The following is a 22,207-nucleotide window of genomic DNA, read 5'->3' on the forward strand; positions in this document are numbered from 1 at the left end:
CTGCTAATGTTCTATTTCTTCTTAGCTGCACTACACATACCATTCATTATCTCATCAGTTTATTTGCACTTCAGATTCCCTTCAAGAATTGCCTTAAGCTTCCTGGAAGCTATATATATGGAGATAAACCCTTACCATTTCTGAAACATCAACTTTTTAAAAAACATTTTATTGTTGCTTACCATTCTCGTCAAGACATAGGCCTTCATTTTTGAAAGAAAATTTGGACTGCTTATTCCATTCTTCACATTCATCAGACCAGACGGATGACTGACTATCAAAAAATAGATCCCTGTGAAGACAACCAACCCAGAAGAGTGTTAGCATGAACATGAAATCTAGGCTACAATTCACTACAATAACGCCCGGAAGCTGGATCCCCTCATATAACGACATAACATGAGCAAGGATTCTTACCAGGTGCGAAAGTGCTTATCTCTGTATAAGTAGAAGGCCACGGTGATGATAATGATGAACAGGAAAGCAATGCTTGCTCCAATGCCTCCATAAACACCAGCCTTTAGCACTCTCCCTTGGCATTGTGTATTCGTATACATGTAGATGTCTGTATCTGGACAGCTGTGGAAATAAAGGAAATATGGCTATATAGAAATACATTGCTGGACATTTGGCCAGGGATGGTCGTAGTCAGCCAACTTCGCTACGCTGGAAATACGCGTAGTTTTACGCAATTACGCTTCACCAAACTACGGCTTCGAAAACAAATATTCGCGTCGTATGCATTTCGCAGAATACGCGTTAAAATACGCAATTACGCGTAGTGCGAAGCGTAGTGTATGCAGATACTTATGCCCGTATGCAGAAAATTGTACGCATTAATTTCTTTATCAATGCATATACTGGGAACCCTTCTATGCGTACATTCCCCTTTCCAACGCGTAAATTTGTATGCATACAATCGCATGCGGAAAATTAGACGCGAGTAATGCATTCGTAGTTCACTACGCAATACACATGTTAACTACGCATAGTGGGCGTAAGCTACGCGTAACAGTACTTTGCTACGCGTAAAATCGTAAGCGTAGGTTTGAAACTTCGCCTATGAACTACGATGCGTAGATGCGAAATACGATGCGTAAATTCGCACTGGCGTAGTTTCTGCTCAACCCTGCATTTGGCCTCAATTCACTAAATGTATCTTCTGTCTTTAATAACATTTCTAGAGCTGTCACCATGGTAATGAGGCATGTAGTATTCAGGAAACATTTTACCTCAGGCAAACCTAAAGTTAACTCTTCTGTCTTTAAGTTAGCTCTTCAATCCTTAAAATAACTACAGAATTCTAAAGTTAAAGACAGCCTGTTAATTAACTGCGTGTGAAAACAACTACAGAGGAGGTAACTTAACTACAGAGGAGGTCACTTAACTACAGCATGACAGCATGATCTTAGTGAATTGAAGCCACAATCTTTTATTTTCTGACTCACAAATGCTGCCATGAATGGTACTTATCATTCTTTTATGGCTGGATAGTGTAATGGTTAAGGGCTACGCCTCTGACACAGGAGACCAGGGTTTGAATCTCAGCTCTTCCTGTTCCATAAGCCAGCACCTGTTCAATGAAGAGACCTTGGGCAAGTCTCCCAACACTGCCTATAGAGCGTGCCCTAGTGGCTGCAGTTCTGGCGCTTTGTGTTCGCTAGGAGAAAAGCATGATATAAATGTTCTGTGTCTTGTTTTCTTTAAAAAGACTCGGAAACAACATAAAATACAGCTCTGATACTTACCGGGGCTTCCTCCATCCCACCCCATGAACATGTGTAAGTTCCACGCTGTCCTCCCATGGTCTGCCGTTCCACTGTGGTGATCTTCATTATGAGCCTCAGTCAATGCCATTCAGGGTCTACTGCGCATGTGCAGACCTCCCGAGCATGCGCAGTAGACCCGGAGTGACGTCACTGAGCCTTGTAACGGAGCTCACCATGGCTGAATAGCAAACCGCGGGAGGACGGCGTGGGACTTACACATGTTTATAGGGCGGCAGGAAGCCCCGGGTAAGTTTCAGAGCTGTAGTTTATGTTGTCTCTGAGTCTCTTTAAGCCCTGGTGACCAGTGTGATGACCCGCTTATGTATGAAGCCCACCATCTCCAGCTTCAAGACTAGTAGTGACGTTTATCCTACTAGGGAGTGTGGAGTGGAGTCTGTGGTTGATAGATAGGATGCCATGGCACATATTCCATTAAAAAGTTTTAATATACCGGATCTTTTCTGTTTTACTCTCCCCATTTGCATCAACTTTGTGTGTAGCCCCGCCTCCTTGCCAACGAGTGCTGAGGAGATTCTAAAGGTAGCCACTAACAGCAAAATTTCTAGTGAAAAATCGTTCGATCAGAAATTCTGATCGGATTGGATGTAAATAATCTCCGTTGATGAATCGATTACGAACGATTATAAAAACATCGTCTGATTGGATTTTCGTCAAGCCAAAATTTGGATTTTCTTGTTGGTTGTGATAGATAGGAAGCAAAGATTGGTTCGTTGATGGTGTAGTAAACGATTTTTCTTCCGATCAGAATTATCTGATTGCTTGAACGATTTTTTACTAGAGATTGGATCATTAGTGGCCACCTTAAGGTGGCCACTAACGGTCCAATTTATAGCAAAAAATCGTTAGAGTGATCAGAAATTCTGATCAGATTGGTTGTAAATAATCTCTGTTGATGGGCACAATCGATTACGAATGATTATAAAAATAATCGTCCGATTGAATTTTCGTCAAACAAAAATTTTAATTTTCTTGTTGGTTGCGATAGATAGGAAGCGAAGATTGGTTCGTTGATGGTGTAGTGAACGATTTCACTTCTGATTAGAATTTCTGGATGAAATTGGATTGTTAGTGGCCACCTTTAAAGCTAATGGGAACCGGGTTTTTTTTTAAAAAGTCAGATACTCACCTAAGGAGAGGGAGGCTCTGGGTCCCATAGAGCATTCCCTCTCCTCTCCCGGTGCCCGCTGCTGTCCTAGCTCCCCCGTAGCGGTAATCGACCGTTTCGGTCAAATACCGCTGTCTCCCGGCTGAAGGGAGGCTTTGGAAATGCTTCTGGAGCCCGAGTGCTCCAGAAGACGGGCCGCTCTACACTGCGCACGCGCGCCGCCCTCTATGACGCACTCGCGTGTGCGCCGCCTGTATTCGGGAGGACTCGGCTCCCGAAGACTTCCAAAGTCCCCTCGGTGTGGGATGAGAATGGAGGAAACAGCGCAGCACCGGGGCCACCGGGAGAGAAGAGGGAAGGCTCAGTCCTTCCCTCTCCTCTCCCGGTGGCCCCGGTGCAGCACTGCCTCCTTAGGTGAGTATCTGCCTTTTCTTTAACAAAAAACGGATTACATAAGCTTTCAGGAACTCTCCAATGCAGAGAACGCCGTGGCACTCGTCTGCAAGGGGGTGGGGCTACGCGTTAGAAGCCGGTGAATACAGGGCTCTGGGGGAGAGTTGAACAGAAAACTTTTTATGCTAGGGGTATATGTAACAACAGTTAGTTAGAGCCACGGAATGCGACATTTACATTTTTCTGTATACAGTTATTGGGAGTACAACATCAACAGGCAAATAGACTCCTTAACCAGAGTCAGAGACCATAGAGCAGATAAAGCAGCTGGGGCTGAACACTCAAATACATATAATGCTGGGAATAGACAGTGAGATTTCTCAGCAGATTTACTGTCCGATCGATTTTCTGATCATTTTTCTGATCGATTTCCATTTAATTCTATGAGAAATCGATCAGAAAAACGTTCGAAAATCAGATCGGACGTGTCGGAAATTATCTATCGAACCATCTATCTGCCACAAAATCTTATTGTGTATTCCCAGCATAACACATTTGAGCTTCAATTTCACCTTTCAGTGCACATTTCCATTAACCTGAGACTGAGCCAATCGAGTCCAGAAGCTGCTGGTTCATTAAGTAATTTAAAATTTGACTGGAAAGTTGGAACTGAATCTTATTGATAGTCACTATGGTTCCCTCAATGTATTATTCCTGCTGAGTCAATCTATTGTGGCATAACAACAACCAAGAAACACTTCTCCAGAAAGTAAGAGGTAATCTGTACCCTGGTTCACTGAACTAACTTATATGCCTGTTTGATGCGTATGTATTATTAAGCTGCCGGTGAGTTGGGCACAGAGAGAGCGGAATGACAGCTCACCCTGCTGCTGGTGAAATCCCTGGTGGCATTAAATACTATTCCCCCTCCGAGCAACTCGGAGGGACGTGTAATTTGGGGTCTGGCAATCGGCGGTTCCCCAAATTACTCTTATGTGTCCTCACATCATAGCATTGCTGCTATGAAGGTGCCCTGCTTCGTGTTTGATTGACCCCCATTCCTTATTTTGCAAAAATTGCTGGCAGTATTTCTCAAGTTCCTGTGACTAGATGGTCCCTAGCAAACAGGAAGGTTCTGAGTCCTTCCGGATCTTCTACCCCAAATTGTCTACATACACCATGATTTAGAACCTGATTTAAGGGTCCTTAATCTTTAGGTTATCCACGTGTTTGTGTGAATTTCCTCTTGGTGCTCCAGTACTCCTAGTTTAGATGATTTCTCCACAAGTTGTCCCTAGACTGCCACTACTTCTTCCTTCCGGATGTGAGGAAGAAAGTAGTAGAGTGACGTGGACCGCAACTGGAAGGCATCGGCTACAGGCGGCAGAGGTAAGTTAACCCCCTCTGCTGGGGCAGTGCTATCTAATTTAAATTTCAATTACAAGTAGCTATGTACTCGTAGCTACTTGTAGTTACCATAACTAATTGCCATTACTAAAATGAAACAAATGTTGAACTTCCTAATTTTTTTTTTTTTTTTACAAATAATAGGTAGCTGAAAATTTAAGTAATTTAAGTGTTCTCCAACCCCGTCCTCAAGGCCCACCAATAGAAATGTCTAGGAGAACTCATGGAAAAGCATGTGATTTGTTTGACTGGCTGATAGATTTTCAAAGCTCCAATTTCCTTTGATAGCATCATGCTTAAGCACATGATCATAACTAGCAAATCAGAGACTTACATATCTATCACCTGACCCAATTGATCACATGGTGCTGCCAATAGGCGTCCAGTGACATGCAGGGAAGAATCTTCCACTTTGGCGTTTTAGCCTGTTTAGTTACAACCACAAGGGACTACGGTGCAGTGGCTCCTGTGCCCAGAGGCCCGAAGTGAAACCATCCGTCATGTCAAAGGCCAAAAAGGGGGGCTTTAAAGGTCAAAGAGCAGAGACCTCGCCCTGACACTAGGAGACTTACCCATGACACTTAGCAACTCTGCTCATTTGCATGTCATTCTCCAGAACAAAAATTGTTTTGTCACATAGTTTTTACAAATGTTAACATCAAATTATGTAGCTGATTTCCTCGGTTTACTTTATTTCAGAGTGACTTCAAACTTCACCACAATCATTGAACAGCCTGCTGGAAGAACAACAGCAGCCAGTTGGAGCGCATACTCTCGACTGTTAATTTGAGGATCGATGAGCCTTAAAGGACCACTATTGTAAAAAAGTGTAAACTTTAAAGAGAATCTTATCTGTACTCTAAAATTCTTACAATAAAAAGCATACCATTCTATTTATTATGTTCTCCTGGGCCCCTCTGTGCTGTTTCTGCCACTTCCTGCAATCCTGGCTTGTAATTGCCAGTTTTAGGCAGTGTTTACAAACAAAAACATGGCTGCTAATCTACATGTGATAGGCTGAGAGAAGCTCAGTCTGTGATTCATACAGAGCCTGCAGGGGACATGGAGATGGTGTGTATAGCTTCTACCTATCACAAGCAGAGCAGCACATTCCTGCCTGAGTGCCTGAGCCCGACAAAGCCGTCAAAGGAAAGAATATTAGATTAGATAACAGAAAAAATACAGCCACGCACTGTGCAACTAGGAAAGGCTGCAGTAAGACAGACCACATTAGAACAGGTATAGGAACTTATAGGATAGAAGAAATAAGGCTGAACATTTTGTTACAGAGTCTCTTTAAAATAATGTAAACACATACAAATAAGACATAGGTTTCTTCCAGAGTAAAATGATCCATAAATTACTTTTCTCCTACAGTATGTTGCTTTCACTTCCAGTAGGTAATAGACAGAACCATAAGGATGGAGCAACTTATGTTCAATTAGGGCTCGTTCACAATGTGCTCTGCTCACGTTAGCGTTCGTGTTTGGTGTTTTTTGACATTTTTTTTTACCCTTCCCGGCACTTGGGTGGGCGATGTGTTTCTGTTAAAAAGCTCTTTTCTAAGCACTTTTCCAGAGAGTCTTTTTAATTAACTCCCTGACGCAAGTCAGGAAGTAAACTCTTTGATCCGGAATGGAATAAATACAATGTATTTTTTTCTTAAAAATGTGAACGCAATAGCTGCACAAAGCGATTTTGTGAACGTTTTGCGTTTTTCCTATACCTTCCATTCAGTGCAAATCGCCCCGAAAATGGTCCATGCAGCGTTTTTCTGAACAGAAAGCGAACGGAACGCCCAAATCTGAATTACACCATAGGAAAGCATGGTGTAGCCGCTTTCTGGGCGATTTTCAAAAATTGCCAGTGCTTAAATTTTGTCAAAAGCGCCTCTAATGTGAACGAGCCCTAAGTGCTTTAAAAATAATTGAAACCTTGAGAACCCCCCCATGAGGAGATGAGCTGGTCCAAAACCTGTCAGATTTCTACTACCTACTGTAAATGACAGCAGGAGAAAAGTAATTTATAGCACATTTTACTGTAGGAGAGATGTACTTCTTATTTGAATGTGTTTACATTATTTTAAATTTTACACTTTTCCACAATAGTGGTCCTTTAATATGTATGGTTTCAAAGTAACATGGCTCAAAAAAATGTTTATTTATATTGTATTGTTTCTATGTCCTACTCTCTGTTTCCTCCTAAAAATTCTCAGTATGGCAATACAATATACTTACAAGCATTCCGGACCAGTGTTATTGTTTTGTAGCTGACATTTGCCAATGTGACAATTTAGATACTTGTTTCCGGACAATACGTTGCAGAAGGACACACAAGTCAGACCTTCATTCGTCAAAACTGGAGTGTAATAACGTTCAAAACCAAGAGGGATATTTTGCCTACAGATTTCTAGAAAAAAAGTAAAAAATTATATTTAGAAAAAAAAAACTTTAATTTAATTAAAATAAATGAAAAGTGGAGATACAATAAGAACATGTGGAATTCTCTTACAGAAAATATACAATGGTAAAGCCACCATACACTAAAGAAATGGCAGCAGAGGTTACAAAGAGGTTTTAGATGATGATGGGTGAAGAAGAATGAAGACCAAGGGAGTAACTATGCCGGAACAGGCCCTCCTGCAGAGATCTGTTGGCCCCTTTGCAGAGACCATTATGAAGGGGGGGTAGGACGTGATGTAGGAGGCCTGGCCCTGTACATTGTGGGCCTGGAGCTAAGAGGGTGGCTGGGAGGCAGTCCTGTACAATAATATGCAGATCATTCAGCGCAGCAGAAGCGTATACATTACCTGCTCCCGATGCCTGCATCTCCTCCACTCACTTCCTGGTTAGTTTGCAAGTGCCATGCACTGTGTGCAGCGAGCCAATAACCATGAGGCTTCAGTCCCCCGCATTTTGATTGGCTGGCTGCACACAGTGAAAAATAACCAGGGCTGGCTGCGTGTCTTCTTGATTGCCGCTCGTGGCCGGGAGCATTCTGCGCATGTGCAGTAGCAATGTTTAATTACTGCACAAGTGTAGAATGCTACCACGGCATGGGGATGTGAATGTAACGTTCAGAGGGGGACAGCGGATGACTAGCAGAATGATGACGAGAGACCAAGAAGACTTCAGGGGGCTGGAAGAAGCCCCAGGTAAGTTAAACCACCCAGATTCCCTTTAAAGCAGTAAAGCACAGCTAAGTATATAATTTAGCAGAGACATTCTAAAAGTCAAGATGGATTAGATGGACAGAGTGAGTGTAATAAGCTGAGGCTGGGAGTACACTCGTCTGTCTGTTTTCTATATGCGCTTTCTGCACACCATGTGCGTCTGTATGTGTGAAAACATAAACGTTTTATCACAGAAGCGAATGTAATCGCTAGAGAGAATGCTTCACTACTGTTTTTATCTGCAAGGGGAAAACACATTCAAATGTGCACTAGCCAGTTGATTAACATTGGTTCTAAGTTTACCTGTGCAAAAAGCAAGGGGGAAAGTGAGCTGTCTTTTCATCATCAGGCGCCTATAGGCATGCGCCTACAGTGCCTCATGGAAAATCTAGCCCTGTGGCCAAGTATCCAGTCCAATGAATTAGCATCGAGATAAGCAACCTCAAAGACTTTTTCATCGTTCACTTGGCAGTGTGAAGATTGATAGCATACTAGTGACCTTAGCCCCTTTAATAACGGGCTCTAGGTCTGTCACCACCGCCACCTGTCAGCGCTCCTCCCCGCCACCCTCTGGCTGTCCTGCTCCTGTCCAAAAACGGCTGTCCCTTCGGCACATGCACAGTAGCGCAAACGCAGGGACACACACACACACACGGGCATGGGACGCAGAGACACTTAGGTTTTATTAGGTAGGACTAGAAATATGAATGGAACCTCAGACAACAGATAAAGGTACATGTACAGTATGTGATGTGCTTGTTCAATAGCCAGTGTAAACCTCTATGTATTAGTTCCTTCTCTGTATTCTTAATAAAATCATGACTTGCCTTCTTCCGTTGGAGGCTGAAGGTTGACATAGGCATCTTCAACTTCATCAACACACAGCCCTGGTAAATAAATGTAGGAAAACAACAGCACTGTTTCAGCAAGTGAGTCATTGATAAAGACATTTGTACCACACTTTTGGTAAAGTCTGGCATAAACTTTAAAGAGAATCTGTATTGTTAAAATCGCACAAAAGTAAACATACCAGTGCGTTAGGGCAGTGTTTCTCAACATTTTATTGGTATGTACCCCTTTTAAAACCCTGTACTCACCAAGTACCCCCTAGCATAGTAAACATTATCACACATACCCCTTGACAAATAGATATTTAATCATAGTACATGATAATTGGTTCTAAACTATTTCCAAGCATTTACTATTGCTTTTAAATTAGCTAAAATACTAATTTGGTGTTGTTTAAATAATATTTATCATTTTCTAAAACTCTAAATTTGTTCATCTTGGTTAAGTATATCAAGTCCGAGTACCCCCTGCAACCATCAGGAGTACCCCCTGGGGTACGCGTACCACACGTTGAGAACCTAGGCGTTAGGGGACATCTCCTATTACCCTCTGTCACAATTTCGCCGCTCCTCGCCGCATTAAAAGTGGTTAAAAACAGTTTTTAAAAGTTTGTTTATAAACAAACAAAATGGCCACCAAAACAGGAAGTAGGTTGATGTACAGTATGTCCACACATAGAAAATACATCCATACACAAGCAGGCTGTATACATCCTTCCTTTTGAATCTCAATAGATCATTTGTGTGTTTCTTTCCCCCTGCAGCTATCTTCCACTGAAGTGTCCGGGTGTTTCTTCCTGCAGAGTGCAGACAGCTCTGACTGTATAGAATTCCTCAGTATGTGAAAGCCCAGCCAGCTCAGAGGAGGATTTATCCAGCTTATAAAATATAAGAGAGAAGAGAGAAGCTGCTCTAATCTAAATAATACACAGGCAGTGTGCAGAGAGGGGCCTGGAGGAGGGAGATGCATCACAGAACCACAACACTGAAGAACTTGGCAGCCTTCCAGACACAGGCTGACAAGTCTGACAAGAGAGAGATAAGTTGATTTATTACAGAGATGGTGATAGTAGAACGTGCTGCAGTAAGCCAGAACACCTTAAAATAGCTTTTGGAACTTGTAGGATGATAAAAAACAGGATGCAATTTTTGTTACGGAGTCTCTTTAAAGATAATCTGTACTCTAAAATGTTTTACAGTAAATAGTATACCATTCTATTCATTATGTTCTCCTGGGCCCCTCTGTGCTGTTTCTGCCACCCTCTGCTGCAATCCTGGCTTGTAATTGCCAGTTTTAGGCAGTGTTTACAAACAAAAGACATGGCTGCTAACCAGAGTGTTAGGAGGCTGAGAGGAGAGCTTGGAGAGGGTGTGTAAAGCTTCTGCCTATCACAAGTAGTGCTGCACATTCTACACATTCCAGCCTGAGCCTGACAGAGCCGACAGAGGAAAGAAGATAAGATTTATTACAGAGACAGTGCAACTAGAAAATGCTGCAGTAAGCCAGAGCAAATTAGAACAGGTATAGGAACTTATAGGATAGAAGAAATAAGGCTCAAATTTTGTTACAGAGTCTCTTTAAGAGGAACTTTATTGAATGTCCCTTAATGATTAAAATTGCTTATGTTTAAGAATATTCATTGATATTCTTTCCCACTGTAAAATCTCTCCTCTCTCTGATCTACATTATTACAATTATGACAGGTGGCAACTCCTTAACTGATGGCAGGTGCATCACCATGGAATGTTTGTTCTTGTGTGTTTCCCGAAATGAGCACAAACAACACCTTATCCCCAGAATGTTCTGGGGCAGTAGGCTGCATAACTAAATAGCCTAGGCTAACTGGGAGGATGGGGTTACATACCAAATATACAGCAATATATACCGTTAGATATAAATGGGGTTTGTGATGCTGAAACCAGGAAAATTAATCTGAAATTGGGTATCTCAAATAATGTATTACATTCCACTATATGTTGTTGCAATGCATTTTAAAGGGAACCTGAAGTATATGAAGGCTGACATATTTATTCCCCTTAAAACAATACCTTATCCCTCTTACTTTAGGTTCCCTTTAAAGGAGTTCTGTTAGGCGTTTCTGAGGAGGAAACCAGACACTTACCTTGGGCGTCTATCAGCCCCCTGCAGCGGTAATGTCCCACGGCGGCGTCCTCCCATCTGCCGTTCTCCACCGCCGGCCCCGGTCTAGCGCGGCATGGGATTCAACTGCGGCTGCGCTACAGTGGCCGCGCATCCGCTCGCTTCCGCCTGCGTCATCGGAAGCTTACTGCGCAAGCCCAGTACAAGGCTCCGTTGTACTGCGCCTGCGCAGTAAGCCTCAGATGACGCGAGCGGAGGCGCGGCAACGCGCATTGTTCATCTGTGTGACAGACGAATAGTAGCCCGGTGCCGGCTGCGGGGAACGGCGGATGGGAGCAGGACGGCGTGGGACATTACCGCTGCAGGGGGCTGATAGAAGCCCCAGGTAAGTGGCAGTTTTTCTCCTCAGGAACCCCTACAGAACCCCTTTAAGTTCTTTCCGGCATTTCTGCAACTAGAGATGTACAGTTGTTCTGGTTGCTTCCCAGCTGCACAGCAAACAGTCCTGGCCAAAAGTTTTGAGACTGTCAAAAATATTCGTTTTCACAAAGTTTGCTGCTAAACCGCTTTTAGATCTTTGTTTCAGTTGTTTATGTGATGTACTGAAATATTTATGCTAAGAGTCAGTATTTGCAGCATTGGTCCTTCTTATTCAGGACTTCTGCAATTAGACTGGGCATGCTCTCAATCAACTTCTGGGCCAAATCCTGACTGATAGCAACCCATTCTTTCATAATCACTTCTTTGAGTTTCTCAGAATTAGTTGTTTTTAATTTTCCACCCGCCTCTTGGGGAATGACCACAAGTTCTCAATGGGATTAAGATCTGGGGAGTTTCCAGGCCATGGACCCAAAATTTCAACGTTTTGGTCCCTGAGCCACTTAGTTATCACTTGCCTTATGACACGGTGCTCCATCGGGCTGGAAAATGCATTGTTCTTCACCAAACTGTTGTTGGATTGTTGGAAGAAGTTGCTATTGGAGGGTGTTTTGGTACCATTCTTTATTCATGGCTGTGTTTTTTGGCAAAATTGCAAGTGAGCCCACTCCCTTGGATGAGAAGCAACCCCACACATGAATGGTGGCAGGTGTGAGCGCATCTGCACGCACAGTGAGGCGAAGACTTTTGGAAGATGGCCTGGTGTAAAGAATGGCAGCAAAGAAGCCACTTCTCAGAATTTCAGACAGAGGCGCTTATCGTGACCTTGAGACTGCACTGTGTGTACTCCTATTTGTTATTGCCTGAAGAAGCGGGAATATACCTGCGAAACGCGTTGCACTGTTTATTGGAGTATATAAATAATCTTGTTTGTATTAAAATTGACGGTGTTATGACTACTTCGGGGAGATGAGTCCACCACCACCTCCCGAGGAATTTTAAAGCTTTTAATACATTTTATTCTTTTGGCACCTCTGTTCTCCTTACAATAGCAGCATCCACCCCTGGTGGAGGGGTGGAGTTCCCCTTTTTTTCTCCCCATCTACAGAAAGCGACATCTTAATCCTGAGTGAGGACAGGTCTAATCTCCTCACCTGCCTATACGGTAACCCTGACTTGTGAGTATATTCATTTATATACCTCTCATAACCCAATTATTGTACATACTACACTATATTGGGCTCTCTGTGTTCCCTTCTTTTTTCTAAGAAACAGTGAGAGACAGCTTGAGATAAGGCTGTACTGAAGGACAGTTCAAGGGGTCATGATTTCTGCTTTGTTTTACAGCTTAAAAGACAGCGTGTGGTTTCTAAACTGCAAATATGACAAAAATGATAAAGCAATATAACTGAAAATAAAAATATGATGCTCTTTCGTTTGCTACTCCTGTTCTATTCATTATCCGTACTACACATATACCATGAGGCTTGTTTTTCTTTTTTTTGTTTTTTTTTATCTGTTTGCGTCCCTGTTTAAAACAGATGCTATTGGCTGTATTGTGGCACTAGTGTACACTTATACCACTGAACACTGGTAACATTTACAATAGCATTTTGCAGTATAAAACAGCCCTAAGTTAAACAAGTAGAAAAGAGAATTTTTTACATTATCAGTAAAAATTTTCATGGTTGCATATGTATTCTCATTATGGCACCAACATTTTTCTAGGGATCATTCAAAAATCATTAACAGTATGCACCTGCTGGCCTGTTTTTGTATATACATTTAGGCCCCATTCACACTAGAGTGTTTTGCCGTGATTTCGGCAAAACGCTCAAACGCTAGCGCTTTTTAAAAGCGATAGCGTAATGAAACCCTATGGGCCCATTCTTACTTGTGCGATTTGCGCTAATCGCTGCAAATCGCCCAAAACCACTAAACGCAAATGCTTCGCCTGCACCATTTTCAGGCGATTTCCTGGCGATCTTGTTTCAGTGCTATAGAAGCGCTAAACGCGATCGCTGGAAAAACGCCGCAGTGTTCAGTGATTTTTCCACGTGAAATTGTGGAAAAATCACTCCTGCAAAACGCCGGCATAAATCGCCGGCGTTTTACGTTTTGTAAGTGTGAATGGGGCCTTGGGAGGTGTTAATTAAGCTGTCCTCAGTGCAAATAATTACTTTTCTTATGCATAATTTAGCTTAGTGGTAATTTGAACAAAGACCTTCATCGTTGTCTTTCCCTGGTGAAGATGCCGTGGTCACTGAGCCGGTCTTCAGTTTCTGGATAACTGTAAGAGATAGGGCAATAATTTTAGTACAAGAGAAAAAAAATACGGAATAATTACCAAGGAATCCGCTATTTTAACCACTTCACCTCACAGGCCATTTTACCTTTACCACCAACAGCTGTTTTCACATTACACTGCTCCTCCCACTCATTTGGCTGTAACTTTATCACTGCTTATCACACCCAAATGATCTATTACTTGGTGTTTTTTACCACAAATTTGGCTTTTTGTGGGTGATACCTGTTTTTAGCAATTACTTTATTTTCTATGCATTTTATAGGAAAAAAGAATGGATTATTTTTGTATTTATTTTTAATCAAATTGTTTTTGGGCTGCATTTTTACTTTTTCACCACAAGATACAAACACTATTACGAGTTAACAGGAAGTGTTTGTTTCAGTTTTTTTTTTTCTTTCACTTTTGTTATTATGAATGAATGTGGTTCCTGATCAGGGTGATGTCCATTCATTCCAGACACTGCAATTAGCTCAAGGAACACATGTTCCCCTTCACCAATCGCCACCATTTTAATCTCGACGTAAACCAGCGGCAGGCACGTGCTCATGCACGAGCATCCGCCTCAGCAACACTGGGTATAAATGCGTGTGCAGATATCCCTGCGCAGATCCTATCTGGATGACACTAGTGGTCCAGATAGGATTAACCAGTTAAAATGCACCTGAGGTGACATGTGATATGAAGAGATAGACATGTGTATGTACAGTACCAAGCATATTAATAACTACCGTAGGCTATATTCCTTTACTTATTTTTCTGACTGTAAGAGTTAAACATTCCGGTATACAAGTGACAGTTTCTCTCCAGTCAGAACCTATTTACTAGTGGGTAACCCTCACTTATAAGGTATTACAGCCATAAAACTCTTTCCTGGCAGAGAGCAGCTTCTGAGTGAAGTAGATAAACGAAAAAAAAAAAGTGGTAGTTTATATATTTTAGTTTTGGACACTGTGTCATTGTGCAGAGACAATGCAACATCAAATCTATGTTTTAAGTTTTTAAACAGAAAATAAAACTGGGGGATTCTAAAAAAAATCCTAATATTGGCCCATATGCAATTCACATTTTCACCAAATGCATCAAAGTCAATGGCCATGAAAAAAACAAATTTTCAAGAAAGTTCTTGATTTTAATTTCATTAAAAAAAAAAATGTGCATTGTGGCATTATTCACAATTTTTCACTATTTTCCACCAAGTCATTTAAAAAAAAATAATATTAGCATTTTCAGCTGTGACTATGTATCGCCTCTAAAAGTACTTACCATAATATTGTGTACAGTGATGAACTTTCAGGTCATGTAGCTGAGTCTTTACATCTTCGACTAATTGTACAAATGCCTGGGTGATGTTTTTATCATTTTGTATTTCTTTCTCAAAAATCACGCTGTGGTTCACAACGATGCTGCCATTCCTTCCATAAGTCATTAAAAAGAGAGAAAAAAAAACAGGATTTACAATCTGAAAGAATGTAAGGAACTTATAAAATAGTTCATTCTATTTGTCTTTATAAGGCTATTTCAGTTTTGGCGGGGAGAGGCGGCGATCAACGAGGATTGACGCGAGTAGAGGCAGAGCTACAGCCCTAAGCTCTGCCTCTACCAGGAAGCACTCCTTGGTTTTTGCCCCGGAGATTTGGGGGTTATAAAAGCCTCGTTCTGCAGTGGGAATGTGGCGTTTTAGACATGACAAATTCATCCTTAAGCTAAAAAACAAGGAAAAACTAGTTTTTAAAATGGCTTCAGGCTTAGCCACCGGAGTGCAGCTTTCAATTAAAGTGGCAGAGTGACCAATCAGTCACTCTCTTCTTGCAGCCATAGAGGTTGCTGGGAATTGTAGTTCTGGCCTGATTCGGCTTCAGAGTATATAAACCTGCCTCTCCCAGAACCCCTCGTCCGTGATAACTGCCTTATGCTACCACGCTGAATGTGTTAACTTTTGGATTTGGCTGTACGACCTTGCCTTGCCTTGCCCTGAAATTGAATTGCCGCCTGGACCGACCTTTGAAACTGTTCTTCACATGCTTCTGTCTAATCCCTCGGTACCGTCATATTCTGATCAAACCATGTATAAACCCTGGACTTTTATTAGACTGATTACATTTAGAGATTCTGTACTGTTGCTGACCTGAGCTGTCTTACTTCCTCGCCTGTACCCACCCTGTGTGGTTCTGTTGGTACCTCTGTCTTGCCCACTTCAATTCCTTTACCTTGGGCACATCAAGGCCTGTGTGTAACCAGGTGTTGGGACAATGCATTTTGTCATCCCTGGGCTGTCCGGGGACGCACCACACAAGGTGAAGAGTGTGGAGGAGATTGGGGCATAGGAACGGAAAAAAGGTGGTGGATCCAGCAGGCCTCACAGAACTATTGTAAATTTATTAGTGTAATAATGACAGACAGTATTTTTAGCACAGACTCACTGTAGAGAATGGATTATCACACTCTTGTATCCAACGACACTGCCATAGATTGATGCCATCTATTCAGAAAGACGGAAGAAAGAAGACAAGTTTCAGGTTTAGTCATACTTAATACTGATGGTTATTTTTTTTAGTGCTATATGAGCATTATCATGGGTGTATTCACATGTAATGTAATGGGCCTCTTAACCATAACCTTGATCCCCCAAATAACAAGTGTGATCACCATCACAAGCGTTTCTCCCCATAACAGTGAGGCCACCATGACTCCCTCTTCTGGAATGGAAAACAGCGGTAAATGGACATGTCTACACATAGGATCCGTTCTTACAAGCCCGTTTGGGATGGATCTGCTATGTGTCCATCGCGGTGAGAAGAACACATCTTGTGCCATGCAGGATAAGATACTAGGTGGAAGCCAGACAAGTCATAATAGCAATGTTATGTACAATGTCTTCGATGCAATGGATACACCATACATTTTCATGCCATGGACATTCCAGGGCATCTGCTGGAACGTAGGGATGGTTGGAAATGTCCATTTTCGATGCTGCAGGAAATCCGATTTCTGCCAATGCCAATTTTTGTTTTTCCGATTTTCAAGGAGTATTTTTTTTGTCATTTTTTTTGCATCGAAGAATGCAAAAAATGAAGATAAAAAAAAAATTAAAAAATGGAAGTCTTGTAATTTGTCTAAAATTACAGCGGTGGTATGATTGTTTTGCACAAAAATTCTGCATTCTCTGATTGGTCAAATGTTTTCTGAGTTCTGTGATTGGGTTAAAATTACTCAGTAAACTGGATTTCTATGGAATTCCGCATCCTCACAATTTTGCCTCAGGCAGCAAAAAGCCAGGAACCGGCCCTTTAATTTGTATTTAGGATAATTAGCTTTTATCAGCAATCCTAAAAGTATAAATTTTAATATAGTCTTCTTACCTCAGCTTGAAACTCTATTTCAAATTCTTTGAATTCCACACTGTTTGTGTCCTCCATACTCTGTGTAAATACCCTGTTAGTGATTTTCAATGTCACTTGCACTTCAGTCTGCACATTTACTAAAAGGGGGAAAAAATAAAAAACATAAAGTTAATTGGAACCAACCAATTACAGACAGTGCTTAAAGTAAAACTGCTACGTAAAGTGGACGTGAGATGAATAACTAACTATAACAAGGAACTTGTCTTCGGATCTTTTCTAAAGTTTAGAAGGTATACAAAGCAAATCTAGCTGCAAACAGCTTCAACAGTATATGATTATTTCTTCCTGTGATATAATGAGAGCAGCCATATTCAGCTTGTCATCATTACACACAGGCAAGCTGATAGCATTTCCAGCCCTCAGCTTGTGAAAACTTCACTCCCCTCTCCTCCTCCCTCCTCTCCACCCCCTTGATTCTGAAATCTCTGGCTGGTAACGCCTCCTCCTCCAAGAAAAACCTCTTCCTCCCCAGACTGAGCTCCCATGAGCACTTGCGACATGGGACACAGAATGCCTAGGCGCTGGAGGAGCTTTGGGCGATTTTTGTTTAGTTTGTAGGGAAACTACAAAAAAAAGTATTTGGCTTGAGGAATGCCCTATAAACTATATGTAAGGGGCATAATTATGCAATGAGTAAAATTTTATGTCAGAGCCACTTTAAAAAAATAATTCTGCCATGTATAGATTGATTCGCTTGATTCGCTAAACCGTGATAACTCAAATATCACACCTTATCAAAGATATCACACCTTATCAAAGATAACACGCCTTATCAGAGTAGCATATGGAGCGCTACGAACCCGCAGGGGCTCAGGGCAGGACAAGCGCCATTGCCAATTAGCAGGCATAAGTTCGTAGCACTCGCTATGCTACTCTGATAAGGCGTGTTTTGATAAGGTGTGATATCTTTGAGTTATCACGGTTTAGTGAATCAAGCCATATTATGTGTTGATTTGGTGTTATATTATTTGTTATCGCTTCACTGTATTATATGCACTCCTGACGAAGCCCTTCAGGGTGAAACTAGTTGAGTACTATGGTAGTGACATTGTATATATGAGCACCTATTTATTGCCTGTTTCCTCGCCAGTCCTGTGTATACACCAACAATGTGGAGGGTGTTCTGGTTCTGCTATATACTAGTAGGCCGATGTTTCTTCTTTAGAACACTACATACCTGGGCTAGCTGTCATCTGGGTTTTGGGGAATAGCTTTTATTTTTACTAGTATGATGGGGCTTGTCCTTCATGACTAAGTTTGCATATTACTTTCACTGTACTCATTAAGGAGTATTTGCAATGCATAGATTATACTTATGTTATAGTACGTGGTAAAGTACATTCACTAAGGGGCATAACAATCATCCTTGCTATAGCCATTGCACTCACAGGTGAGCATGGGGACACACAGGAACCCAGTCCCACGCGTGTAGGCAGATCACCAATTGGTGGCTAAGGGACTTCCTGGACATGGCGCAGGGGAGGACTGGACAGGGGGGAAGGGGGGAGATTTCCCCCCAGGCTGCCTCTACTTTAATGATTTAGGGCTGGCCAATCCATCAACTGCTTCGATAATTATCCAATCAGATGAAAATCTGTGCCACCACAAGCATGCCCAATCAACAATTTGACTTGTTTCGGGTGGAAAGTAGCTGAATGTATCAATCTGAGATTCTGGGAAATCTCGGGCCGATGTATTCGTTAAGTGCGATAATAACAAACTATGTACGCAATGGAAACCCCAGAGTTTTCCCCTTAATCTGTTGTGTACCCCACGGTGCCTGTGCATTTATACTTTACCTGTCATGCTGGCCCTCTAGTATCCTTGCTGTATTTCTGCATTGGCATGACCATGTGACTACCGGTATATAGCACGTGGGGCGCATGTGCCGTCATTTGGGCTGGCGCTGCCGTGAAACTGGGCCTCTAGTTTGTGTTTTCCCTTTAGGCCAAAAGGTCCCAGTCCTCCCCTGACATGGCGGGAAGCAGGTTAGAGTGTGCACACAGGTGCGCATAGCCAGATCAAAGCAACAGGCTTGCTGCTGATGACATCATGGTCATTGTCCTGCCCCCTTAAGAATCTTTGCAGTGACATCACGTGGCAGCGAGTGTGGGCACAGCTACTGTGCGAGAGACACAGGTGGCCAGCATGGACAGACTGGAAGGTGCTTGGTGGCTGCTTCTGTCTCTTTTTGTGGGTATTTTTTTCCCTTGCAGGCTACCTGAGTACTCTAGAGAAGGGGGTATGGTTGTGGCGGTCTGGCCTACAGGAGGCAGGCATAAGGCTTGGTTCACATATAACATAACGTTTTTATCTGGCGTTTTCCGCAGGTGCATTTGCGTTTCTGTATTGCATTTTTGGTGTGTTTGCGTTTTGCACATTTTTTATGCAGATGCGTTTTTCATGCGTTTTGCGTGCGTTTGTACGTGTTTGCGGTTCGCTAATATAAAACGCATATGTGTTTTCTATGCATTTTTTAAAATACAATATATGCAAATCATTAGGAAGACAACAGGAAGCGGAAACACGTCAGAGATCTTTAATTTTTAATAAAAAATTTCTTTAAAAACACCTGAAAAACGCAATGCATATGCGTTACCATAGACTTTTATTATGTGCGTTTTGGAAGCCATCCTGCGTATTATGCAACACTGCAAGCGTCTGCAGAAAGCTTACTGTAAATCGCAGGTGGTCCTTCGGTGTCCCATAGACTAACATTGCTGGATAAAACACAGCGTTTTACGCTCCACAAGCGTCTCGGCCATGTGTGCACCCGGCCTTACAGAGGTGTGAGTAGTGGAGAAGGGGAGGGGTCTTGGCATAGCAAGGGTGCAGGGAAGAGGGAATTAGGCAACTGGATAAGGACCTGGGAAAAGTACTCAGGAGCGGATTTACCTCACAGGAGCCTATAGGCACAGATGTCCTGGCACCCTAGACTTCTCCCTCCATGAGCCTGCAAAACCCCACCAAACTGCACCACAAGTGTGCTGGCTGTCCCAATTGTCACTACTCCCTTACTTCCCTTGTCTGTCATAGGTAGCTACAGGTGACTTTTAGTATTAGGTAGCCAGAAGTGCCCTCAGCGTTAAAGCGGATCCGAGATGAAAAACTAACTATAACAAGTAACTTGTCTATATATCTTATCTAAAGTTTAGATAGTTTACACAGCAAATCTAGCTGCAAACAGCTTTAATAGAATATGATTATTTCTTCCTGTGATACAAGGACAGCAGCCATGTTGTTTGTAAACATTACACAGAGGCAGGCTTATCTGCATCTAGAGCAAAAAAACCTAATTCCCCCTCCTCCTCCCTCCTCCCCTCTGCCTTTTAAAATCTCTGGCTAGTAATACCTCCCCCTTCTCCTGCCCAGACTGAGCTCCCATGAGCCCTTGCTACTGTCTGAAAATGCCTTGGCTCTCTGAAAACCTGTGGGCGTGGCTTGTTTAGTTCATAGGGAATTAGAGTACTAAAACAAAAACAAAAAAGTATTTGGCTTGAGGAATGCCCTATAAACAATAGGAAAGGAACACAAAGGAACACAATTATGCAATGAGTAAAAGTTCATCTCGGATCCACTTTAAGTAGCTAGGGATGCGCCTGACTGAAGTGAGATCTCATCAGTGGAACGCCAAGAGCAGAGCGAGTAACCTCTCATTTACACTCTCAGCAGGACTCTGCATAGGGAAGATTGGATGGAGTCACTTCGAGAGGGGAGTTAGCCGCCTTTCCATCATCAGGCGCCTGAAGGCACGTGCCTACAGTGCCTTATGGTAAATCCGGCCCTAAACGTATCCTAGGGTAAGTGAGTTTAGGGCACAGGAGCATAACTATAGGGTTATGCCTCTCTGAATGTCTCCTTATGGGGAGCTCCAGCTGGGTGCCAGTAATGTAGTAAGGGGTCACCATGAAAGTTTTAAATGAGACCCCTGCATTTACTTCTTATTTTACTAACATCAGCCAGCGCCCGGATATTTTTAGACTGTTTTTTACTTTACTGGTAATTTAAGGTGAACCTAAACTCTGGCACAGGACACCATGAAAACAGAGAGAAAACACTCTGTGTTTTTAGAGCGAGGAGTCTAATTCCCCATTATCTGTCAGTAAACACAAGTGTAATTTGATCTCTAAGCTAAGTCAGCACATAAATTTGGCAGTCCTGGGCAGACACAGCTAACATGTAAACACAGAATTTTAACCCTTTCTCTGCTTCCATGAAACCAGGACATAGACACACTGCAGATTTATTGCAGAAGTTCTTTAAGCTATTAACAAACAAATGTTTTTCTTCAAAGATTATTGTGATGTTGTTTATCTCTTAAGTCCCGTCTACACGGGGAGATGTTGTAGCGATCCGGCGGCTCGATTAGCCGCCGGATCGCCTCTTCCGCGTGCCCGCCGTGTCCCCGCTCACCGCGCGTGCGCTGCATTCGATTCCCCGCTCGTGCCCACTCGTCCCCGCCGGCGCCGCTTATCTTCCGCTCGATTCCCTGCCATTGTCCCCTCGCGGGGAGCGAGCAGGGAATCGGCGGTATGGAGATCCGTCCTGTCGGTTCTTATCAATCGAGCCGCATCAGCGGCTCGATTGATAAGGAGCATCGCGGCCGCATCTACTCATGTAGATGCGGCTTTAGAGCAGAGAGAAAGTACAGACGACAAGTTGTGATTTTTTTAGATGTGCTGACTTATCAGGGGCGTAACAATAGACCCTGCAAGGGATGCATCTGCAGGGGGGCCCAGAAGCCACAGGGGGCCTGACCTGAGAGACTGACAGGACAGAGCGCAAAAATTTGCGATTGCGCACAAAAACACTAGCGCGTTTTATCCAAGGAACTAATGTAATTGATAGAGAAAATCCGTGTGGTGCATCACTGCTGTCTGCATGGGGATAACAATTGAATACCATTGGTTCTCAGTTTACCTGTGCAGAAATTGTGTGTGTGTGTGTGGTGTGGGGGGAGCTGCCAACCAAGCCAAGAAGGGGCCCCCCTGCGAAAGATGTTGGCGCTATATAAATACTAAATAATAATAATAATAGTAGGTTTCGGGGGGCGGGGTTGGGCTCAATCTACTGATCTTCCAAGTCACAAATACAGAGATCCATCCTTCAGACCAGTGAATACATATCTATGTCCTATCTGCACATCATTCTACATTACCCTCCCTCAATTTACAAATTTAAAAGCCTTTTTTCTCCCTTTTCCCCCTTTTCTCCCCTTTGTTTTGGAATATATTTCATTTTGCTTTTTTTCTGGTTACAGCTGACCTGAGCTCTTGCACAGCACACAGTTTAAAGTCCTTATTG

At 42.6% G+C, this 22,207-nt stretch overlaps 1 protein-coding gene across 1 annotated transcript in view; it reads right to left on the reverse strand.

Moving 5' to 3' along the window:
• Positions 1–22,207, reverse strand: part of LOC137560949 (mucin-3A-like) — a 31,259-nt gene that overhangs the window by 8,102 nt on the left and 950 nt on the right. The window contains exons 3-10 of the mRNA XM_068272137.1: positions 16,862–16,980; positions 15,923–15,981; positions 14,766–14,914; positions 13,419–13,484; positions 8,695–8,754; positions 6,933–7,104; positions 418–579; positions 183–292 (exon numbers count right to left, since the gene is read on the reverse strand). Of these exons, the coding sequence (XP_068128238.1) occupies positions 183–292; positions 418–579; positions 6,933–7,104; positions 8,695–8,754; positions 13,419–13,484; positions 14,766–14,914; positions 15,923–15,981; positions 16,862–16,918 (835 nt within the window). The 5' untranslated portion in view covers positions 16,919–16,980. The remainder of the gene's footprint in view (positions 1–182; positions 293–417; positions 580–6,932; positions 7,105–8,694; positions 8,755–13,418; positions 13,485–14,765; positions 14,915–15,922; positions 15,982–16,861; positions 16,981–22,207) is intronic.

The sequence above is a fragment of the Hyperolius riggenbachi genome, chromosome 3 (assembly GCF_040937935.1).
Source record: "Hyperolius riggenbachi isolate aHypRig1 chromosome 3, aHypRig1.pri, whole genome shotgun sequence".
NCBI lineage: Eukaryota > Metazoa > Chordata > Amphibia > Anura > Hyperoliidae > Hyperolius > Hyperolius riggenbachi.